The 9,552-nt window shown below is 44.8% G+C and overlaps 1 protein-coding gene across 1 annotated transcript; it reads left to right on the top strand.

Annotated features, from left to right (window-relative positions):
• The first annotated feature begins 5,462 nt into the window (after positions 1-5,462).
• On the top strand, positions 5,463-7,959 carry LOC117057945 (gastrin/cholecystokinin-like peptide). Its single transcript, XM_033168788.1, has 3 exons — positions 5,463-5,525; positions 6,368-6,616; positions 7,739-7,959. Exons 2-3 carry the CDS (start codon positions 6,376-6,378, stop codon positions 7,831-7,833), a joined length of 336 nt encoding a protein of 111 aa, XP_033024679.1. The 5' UTR covers positions 5,463-5,525; positions 6,368-6,375; the 3' UTR covers positions 7,834-7,959.
• The last annotated feature ends 1,593 nt before the right edge of the window (positions 7,960-9,552 follow it).

Here is a 9,552-nt window from a genome sequence, read left to right on the forward strand (position 1 = left end):
TTTATTGGTTAGGCCTTTTGTAGCAGTGTACTCAATGTTTGTGTGTTAATGCAGCCTAGAGAGACTGAGGGCTGAGAGTTACTTTAAATGAGTGCCAAACTTTAGTGAGCTTAATACGTAAAGTGCTTCAGTTGGGCTTTACAGATCAGGAAGTTCTGCTTGTGCCATTGGTAAAAGATGGGTAGGGTGAAGAAGCTCATGGGTGCATTCCTGCAATAGTAATGAGGATATCCAGAGGTGGCCTATCCAGGGTAGAGCTTGTAGATTCTATTAAGGGGACAGTTTCCACAAAAATACTTTCAAGTTTAGGCATTTTGAGCTCCACATGGAATTTCTCTGTTCAGGGTGTGACAAAAGTACTTACAACAAGGGCCTATCCCACTGTAAGTGGTGGTTCTAAATCATTTGTTGGTGCCAAATGTTTCATTTAGTGGCCCAAAGGTGGTGGTTATGGTGTTAAAACTTAATTCCAAATAGGGAAATGGCTGAGGTAAACAATTAGGTAACTCAAACTGACACTTGCAGGAAGTGACCCAGTTTTCTAGCCTAGTCACTATTTGCAGGGAAAATAGAGCTGTAAGTATTTAAAATCTAAGCACAGTTCAAAAACCTTTTGTAGCTGGTATGGGGCATATATAGAGTGTGTGTAGCAGGAGCTAAAATCTAGAGTGTGGACTGATGGGCAAAGCCAGTCTACTAGAACATACATCAGTAACACAAATAACTTGTGTTTATTCAGGTGATGGTTAGTATGTACAAAAATACTAAGCATGTATACACAAGTCTCATGAATGTTAAAAAAAATGTGCAAATTTTCCTTAAGTTTCTCAAATATTTAGCCGGTATGCAATCTGGAACAGTTGGTACTGTGTACTGTGTAGCGATTGAATTGATTTTTTAAAACTGGCTGTCTCCATTCCACAATATTAGGTCTCACGCACTTGGCTTGTCAACACTTTATCCTGTGGATGTGACTTTCCACTGAGTGACTCCTTGTTAATACTTTCCTATCAATCCTTTTCTCATCTATTAAATTCAAGAGTCGATTAGTCTCTTTTTTATGTGAGTGTTGAGAGAGCCAATTTGGTTCTGATACATTAGTGGCAAACAACCTCCTGGCTATTGAGTTTGAACTTGACTGGCTGATGGAGTCGATTTCCATACCCATTTATCAACTTGAAAAATTGCACTCTTTCAAGAGAGAAATAGTCAAGTAACGTGACTGCAGGCAGCTACTGTGTGCCCTCAGTTTATTTTGCTCATTTTGATAGTTTTATATACAATGACATGGCTACATTCTAGCAATCCTACAACTGGACAAGGAAGGTAAAATGTACTGCATAAGTACTTTGCTTCCAGATAAGAGAAAATAGAATGACCATATTTAATAAAGTGGAAGACTTCCTAACACCTGCTTAGTAAGATTGTTCAGAAGTGTAGGAGTTAGTTCAATCTTGGCCACCTTGCAATTTTCAGTGCACACTTTGAAAAGACATTGTGGATGTGCACGTGAAATAATTGCAGTGCCAGTGGTCAGACACAAGAGGGAACTCCTTGCATACTGCTTGAATTGCACTGAATTCTCCCAGCTGTTGCAGGGAATTCAACTATGGCAAAGTTTCTTAGACTGCTTTCTGGGGACCACCAGTATTCCCTTGTGACCCCAAAGACCATGCTGAAAATAATGTAAGGAAAAGGTGAATAGTAGAAATTTCCACTACATAGTGAAGAGGCAAGTGCTATTTTGAGACTTCACTGGGTAGCAAGTTGTCTGAGCAGGTGCGTGCAACAGAAACTTCAAAGAACAGAAGGGAAATTAATACAGACAAATGGGAAGACTTGGATCACAGGAAAATAAGATAAGGAATGTTTTGAGCACCCTCTCCACATGAAGGCCATATATATACACATATATTTAAACCACCAATATAGACCATATAGAGCAATCAAACTAATTGTGATCCTTGGGGCGGGGGGTGGGCAACAAAATTCAGCAACCTCTTGTCTATAAAGTTCAAGGTGGTTCATACTGGCATGGAATATTTCCAGGTGTATTGTTAGCTGCTGCGTATCTTCAAGTGCATAGAGCACTGACCTTCCTGTTTTGTTTTTAAATATTGAGTTCTAATGAAATGTGTTCCATAGATCCACATTGTTTTCCTGTGAGATGCCAACTTTAGCAGCATAGCATACAGAAATTCTATCGGGGCTGCTTTCTCCCCATCTGTGGCACGTGCAGATTGATACTTGACCACATTTTATTCAGCGAAAAATCCAGTCGTGGTAGAATGCACTGTGAAGCAAAGCTTCACTACTAGAATTGCTGCCTGTTATTCTGCCCTTTTAGAGCCATAGCCTCTGTCCAGAGAAGTGGAGCGGCTGGGTGGGGAAAGTGGTAGCAGCCCTATCTCCACATCCGACACTGTTTAAACTAGGCAGGATGTCCAATTGAAAAGTCATAAATCAAGCGCAAAGAGGTAGCTTGGTCTTAGCAGGAAAGCACGTCTTCCTAATCTTCCAGTAATGGTAGAATAAATTGTTTGTGTTCCTCTCGGAAGGGAGTGTTGAATCGGTTACTTTCCCATCTAATTGCCCTTTTCCCTTGCGATTATTCCCAAGAAAAGGGTTTGTTTAAACAACAGCCTCATGGGCTGATGCATCCATCTTACGCAAGATGCTGCAGGAAGGAGAGGTGTCACAGGAGACGAGGGGTTGAAAATCAGTGAATCTATGCAACTTTATGGTGACTGCAGCAGAGGGATTGGTAACTTGAGACCAAACCTTCCTCTTGTAAAGGTACTCCGGTGCCCATGTGATCTATTTTGAGGAGTGGGTAAAGAGGCCTGGCATCCTCTCTCCACACTGGCAGGCTTCTAACTGGACCTAGAGCAGGCGTAGCCAAAATAGTGTTCTCCAGATAGTCCTACAACTCCCATCAGACCCAGCCAATGTTGCCAATGGTGAGGGATATGGGAAATGTAGTCTGCATCTTGGGGGAGCACCATGTTTGCTGCCCCTGGCCTAGAGACTCTGCAAACCTGAGACATGTATTTCTCGTAGCTATGCTGAACCCCGCCTGGGCATTTCTCTCTAATTCAGCCAGGCTGGATCCCTTAGCGCACTCAGCCAATGACCACTGCCACTGACTGCCACTTCCCTGATGCCTGCCATTTTCATCCCAAGATGATGCCAGGCCCTGTTTGCTCTATGGGTAAATTCTGTGTGGTTTGTAACAGGTAAGAAAACTGGTCAAACTAGGATATCCATTCAGCTGAAACAGTATAGTTTGCATGTAAGGATGTTGTATTATAAATAAGAATTGCCAACTTTAAAAAAACGAAACCAAACAGAATTTACCCATAGAGCATTGAAAGATGAGAGTTTGGGGATGGCAACAATCTGGGGAGCTTTAGCTCGACATGCTATTTCAGGAAACCAGAATGGCAGGCAGGGGGATAGCGGGGAGAAGGTAACAAAATACAAATTTATTGCCTTACATCAGGGGTCAGCAACCTTTTTCAGCCGTGGGCCGGTCCACCGTCCCTCAGACCATGTGGTGGGCCAGACTGTATTGGGGGGGGGAATGAATTCCTATGCCCCACAAATAACACAGAGGTGCATTTTATATAAAAGGGCATATTCTACTCATGTAAAAACACGCTGATTCCCGGACCGTCCATGGGCCGGATTGAGAAGGCGATTGGGCCGCATCTGGCCCACAGGCCTTAGGTTGCCTACCCCTGCCTTACATGATGGATGTTATGAGGCTATGTTTACAGTCCCACTTTCTTAACAGCTCTTATGTTAGCAAGTTGACACTTGTTAAGATGATCTATCTATGCATCATCGAAGTATTTTTGTTCCACAAAGAAGACGGGGGGGGGGGGGGAATAGCAAGAGAATGATCAAAGGATTGCATCTGAAAAACAAACTTCATCTTTACACAGAGAGCATTTGCAGCTGAGGTCCTTACTTGCCACTTAAGACTTCAAAGATGCTTTTAGCGGAGTGGTTTCTTTTTCATCGCTGTTAGATCGTTCTCCACCTCCTCCAGTGGCATTGTGATGGCTGATGTGCTCTATTTTTAAAATAAACTATTTTAATGCATGTTTTGTTGTCAAGTACCCTTGGTTTCCATTTAAATTATGTCCCCCTCCCTCCTCAAACACCAAGACTTTGCTGTGGTGTTCAGACAGTTTCTAGGTCAGGTTTACCTCTCTGTCAAAACTGGTTCATATGTATCTGTATGTGCTCAGAAGGTTATACAGCTGCAGGACTTTTTCCACATAAGGACATAACATGAGACTGCTGGATCAGGTCAGTGGCCCATCTAGTCCAGCATCCTGCTCTCACAGTGGCCAGACATGTGTCTGTGGAAATGGGATGCAGGTGGCGCTGTGGTCTAAACCACTGACCCTCTTGGGTTTGCTGATCAATCCCTGGTTCAAATCCCTGTGACAGGGTGATCTCCTGTTGATCTGTCCCAGCTCCTGCCAACCTAGCAGTTCGAAAGCATGCCAGTGCAAGTAGATTAATAGGTACCACTGTGGTGGGAAGGTAAACAGCGTTTTCGTGTGCTCTGGTTTCTGTCACAGTGTTCTGTTGCTGCGCCAGAAGCGATTTAGTCATGCTGGCCCACGTGACCAGGAAAGCTATCTGTGGACAAATGCCGGCTCCCTCGGCCTGAAAACAAGATGAGCTGGACTTGACCATCCAAGGGTCCTTTACCTTTACCTTTTTACCTGTGGAAATCCTGCAAGCTGGAGGGTTTGAAATATTTTCCTTGAAGCTTGAATTTGTTTTATTCTGGATTGTTTGACTCACTGTTTTAATGTATTGTAAACCGCTTTGAAATTTTTCCTTTAAAATAGAAAGCAGTATAGAAATGAAAGTAACAACAGCAGCAGCAGCAACAATAACAACAACACAAAGGCATATCCTATTTTAAAGCTACCCAAGGAAAAAAACTGAGGCTTGGGGGGTGATCACTCTAAGAAGATAGACAGAGGCTTGACCTGTGCTACCACCTCCCACTGTCCCCTTAAAACAGACCCCCAAGAAATCTAGCTCCTGTCGAGTTGCCTTACACCAGCCTTCCCCACCCAGTGCTCTCCAGAAGGTTTGGAATACAACTCCCATCATCCCTGACCATTGGCCCTGCCAGCAAGGGATGATGGGAGCTGGAGTCCAACAACATCTGGAGAGCACTGGGATGGGGAAGGCTGAACGGTGCTCAGAATGCTGGTCTTTTATTGAAACGGCTTGGCTGAGTTTTAAGCGGCTGCAGGAGAGCAGCTTTCACCGGTGACCAATAAAAGATAGGGAAGGAATGGGCGGAAAGACATCCCTCCCCCCCTCGCAGGAATTGATCCTATACCGCTGATGTAAAAGAGAGCAGGAGGAGCTCTCTCCATCAGGGGGAGGAGCAAGCCAACAAGCCTTTAAAAGGGCGCCACCTCACTGCTTTGGAGAAGAGAGAATCCTGTTGAGACAGAAGCAGAGCACTGACTGAGGACTCCCAACAGGTAAGGAGAAAGAATCCTTGAGTCATGCCTTCCCCAACCAGGTGCCATCCAGGTGTTTGGGACTATAACACCTAGCCATTGAGATTGATGGGAGTTGTAGTCTAAGACATCTGGAGGACGTCCAGTTGGGGAACGCTACTCATGAGTAGATAGGGTTTTTTTAGATGCTAGATCTAAAAGATTCAGGGCAGGCAAAAGGGCGTGCTTCCACAGAGAGCAGACTGAATCTGTGGGATCTGTTGCCACGAGATGTTCTGATGGCCACCAACTTGGCTTTAAAAAGGGGTTGGAGGAACTACATGGAAACAAGGCAAATAAGAACAGTTCAATGATGGAACCATCTCCATCAGAAGGCTATGGACTCTCCTTCCTTGGAGGTGTTCAAGCAGAGGTTGGATGGCCATCTGCAACGGATGCTTTGGTTGAGATTCCTGCATTGCAGGGGCTTGGACTAAATAACTCTTGGGGTCCCTTCCAACAATTCTATGATTCTAATGGCTACTACAATGCTGGCAGTGGTGTGCTGTTTCCGGTATTGAAGGCAGTGCCTCTTAACACCAGTTCCTGGGGCTGCTAAGTAGAGAGAGCGCTGCTGCACTCCTGAGTTGCTTGCAGGCATCTGGTTGGCTGGTGGTACAACTGATGGGTCCTCAGACCACCAATTGGGAACCACTAGTTTAGACTTTAAATGCTAGCAAATGCATGATGGCGTGAATGTGTACGTTAGGTTAACAAAGGGTAGGTAAAAACCAATCCAGGCTCTGCAATAGAACTTAATCAGCTCCATAATTTATGTGATGCTGGGCAACCCCCCTAAAGTCCTCTTCTCACTATCTTCCAAGTTCCAGGCATGCACACCAAGGTACTTACCAGCCTGCTGCTGACCACCTTCATAGCCACAAGCCTCTTAAGATCTGTGTCCACATCCTATCAGGGGGGTGGCAGGCTAAGCAGGCAAGCCAAGGCTGGACCACAACTGGAGAGGATGCAGAGGAGCAGCAGTGGAGGTCCCATCCGCATGGAGTGGCCAGTACATCTGTCTCAGGACCAGAAGGATTTTGTCGCCCAGTTCCTGCCTTACCTCCGTACAGGTAGGAGAAACTGCATACACATGCTTCTCACATTCTCAGTAAGACCTTTCCGGGTGATCTCAGTAGATGGCTGGGCTTCTTCAGAGCCAGAGAGGCACTCCCAAAGTGAGAACTAGCAGTGTGCATCTCCCTCCGCCAAGGGGTTAAGCTGGCTGTGCAAATGAAACGACTGGCGAAGCATTAAATAAAATATTTGCTCAGCCCTCAGTCTTGCTTCTCCCTACATGCGTGGTATTTAATACATGCAAGTATGTTATGAATATTCATGCATTCACTCACCCCTCATTAGTTTTAAAGGAGGAGGTCTTGAAGTGTTAAATGCAAAACTCGCTGCAGGATGAAGGAAGAGGTTTCTTGGTGACATCTTAGAGGGTGTTGTCAATCAGGACTGTACAGAGTGCACCTCTGCTTCAAATTTGCACTGCCATTCCCCCACCCCACCCCCCAGCCCTCAACCCTGGAAAGGGAAGACAGATTTGAAGTGAGGCGAGTGGGGACACTCCAGTCTGAATGTAAACCTGCCTCCTTACTGATTGAACCAGGAGTGTCAGGCTTGTGTTCCTCTGCTGTTTGGACTCCCATCCAACATGGCCCAATGATCAGGGGAGATGATGAGAACCATACTCCCAAAAATATCTGGAGAGTGACAGGCAAACCACTCCCTGGCTTCAATCTTGAAACTGGGTGGTTTTCAAGTGTTTCCATACTGCTCTGAGAGCACAATTTAAAACCTCTAACTTTTGGAAGCTCAGGATGCCAAAGAAGTACTTCGTGGTCTCCGTTGGTAGTGTAATTACCTCCAAATTGTGAGAGAGAAAACGGCACATTATATTAATGGTCTGAATGTGACTAACTCGCTTTGTTTTTAAATGGCAGCAGAGGGTGGGCTGTCAGAACTGGGGGTGCTGGAGGCAGAGACAGGGAGGGGTGTTTTTTTCAGCCATCTCCTCCCCTGCCAGGGTCTTGATGTAAATCCCTTGCCCTGAAGCTGCTATTAGCCCTAGGAGGGAAACTCTTGATGATCTGCAGAGAGTGGGCTGGCAGGACTGAGACTGAGGGCTTGTTTGGCCAATCCACTGCCTGCCTTCAGTTAATCGCACCGTGTCTCGTCCCCAACTGCAGAATTTGGTGGCAGAGTGCAGGAACCAGAAGCTCATTACCCCAGCTGGATGGACTTTGGACGGCGAAGCTCTGAGGACTTGGAAGGAGAGGCCTAAGTGACCCATTTCCCAGGCCAAGCCATGCGGGGAAGAAAGGGGCAGCGATGCAGATTCTAAATAAGTTATGAGCGTTTTGTAAATGTCCAGACCTGTTCCTCTTGCATGTCTGTGCCAATAAAGCTGTGCCACTGCTATCTCTGCTTGAGTGGCTTGCGATTCCACAAGCTGGGGAAGAGGGCAGAACCAGCGGAGCAGATTGGTAATGTCCAAGTAGGAAGTCCTGGAGAGCTAGACTAGACATTTATAGCATGGTGCTGTTAAACGCCCAGTTTAAGAGTCATTGGTGGTTATTGAATTTTGTCCTTTTCTTTTTTGAAATCATTTTTATTTGATTCTACAATACAAAATTATTTTAAAAATTCAAAAATATAACCATATATATATATATATAACCATATACAGAGATTCCTCCGAATCTCAGGACTTCTCCCCACCCCCTCCTTGGAGTCCCGTTTTAATCATTTAAAACTGCATCTTCTTCCAACTATTACAGTATATTCTGGCGTATAAGACTACTTTTTAATCCAGGAAAATCTTCTCAAAAGTCGGGGGTCGTCTTATACGCCGGGTGGAAAATCTGTGGTTGAGTATATCTCAAACTCTATATTTTAACTGGAAAAGTTGGGGGTCGTCTTATACGCCCAGTCATCTTATACGCCGCAATATACGGTATATCAATCCATATTTTCCATGGTAATTGTTACACTACAAGTGAAATCAAAATCCTGCCAGTGTTTCCATCTGCTTACAGTGGTCTTTTAAATAGCTTTCCCCCATTCTTTTGTAAAGTTTTTAATCCACTTGATTCCTGAGTTTTCCAGTCAGCTTTGCCATTTTGGCATAGTCCATCAGCTTGGTTTGCCATTCTTCTCTGGTCTCTGGTAGGGACTTTGTCTTCTTTCCGTCTCTGGGCTAGTGGCACCTGAACAGCTGTTATTCTATACATAAAAAGTCCTTTTCTGGTCCTTTGGGATATTGGTACCTGTAATTCCTAATAAGAAAGCTTCTGGGTTTTTGTTTTTTTAACAAAGGTTATTTTAGACATTTTTTTTTCATTTCATTGTATATCATTTCTCAAAAAGCTTTTACCACCTTACAAGTCCACCACATATGATAAAAAGTACCGGTACCTTCTTTTTCTTTACATTTCCAACAGACATTTGTACTTGTCCTATACGTTTTTGCCAGCTTAGTGGGAGTCAAATACCACCGGTATTTTGGGAGGGGGCACTGATAAATCTCCTTGCCAAGGACGCAGGGGAGCCTAGGTACCCCTCTATATATAATATGAGAAGAGGGAAAACCCAGTCTGACCAGTTGCCCAAGTTCACTCCGTTTGCTTCATGACTTGACCCTCAGTTTCCCACAATATTCAACTCCACATACACAAAACCACCACCTTTTCTTGTCTGTGTTTGTTCCGTTGGCATCCCATAAGGGTCTTTGTGGAGCCTTCCACAGATAGGCCCACTCTTTGCTTCTAGGTGGGCATAAGCCAAGACACATCAACTCTCACAGAACCGTCAAATTGGAAGGGACCGCAAGGGTCATCTAGTCCAACCCCCTGCAATGCAAGAATCTTTTGCCCAACGTGGGGCTCAAACCTGCAACTCTGAGATTAAGAGTCTTACCAACTAAGCTACCCCATCTAGAAACTTAAGGAGGGGGTTGAGTATTAGAAATGATCATTTGCAGGCACAGGAAGTGCACCTTGAC

Source organism: Lacerta agilis, chromosome 14 (assembly GCF_009819535.1).
Source record: "Lacerta agilis isolate rLacAgi1 chromosome 14, rLacAgi1.pri, whole genome shotgun sequence".
Taxonomy (NCBI): domain Eukaryota; kingdom Metazoa; phylum Chordata; class Lepidosauria; order Squamata; family Lacertidae; genus Lacerta; species Lacerta agilis.

What these genes read in the sequence shown, in the direction of transcription:
- LOC117057945 (XM_033168788.1), top strand. Translation starts at nt 6,376, where the DNA reads ATGCACACCAAGGTACTTACCAGCCTGCTGCTGACCACCTTCATAGCC. An exon ending in CCTGCCTTACCTCCGTACAG is followed by an intron (nt 6,617 to 7,738) that starts GTAGGAGAAACT and finishes CCCCAACTGCAG; the next exon opens with AATTTGGTGGCAGAGTGCAG.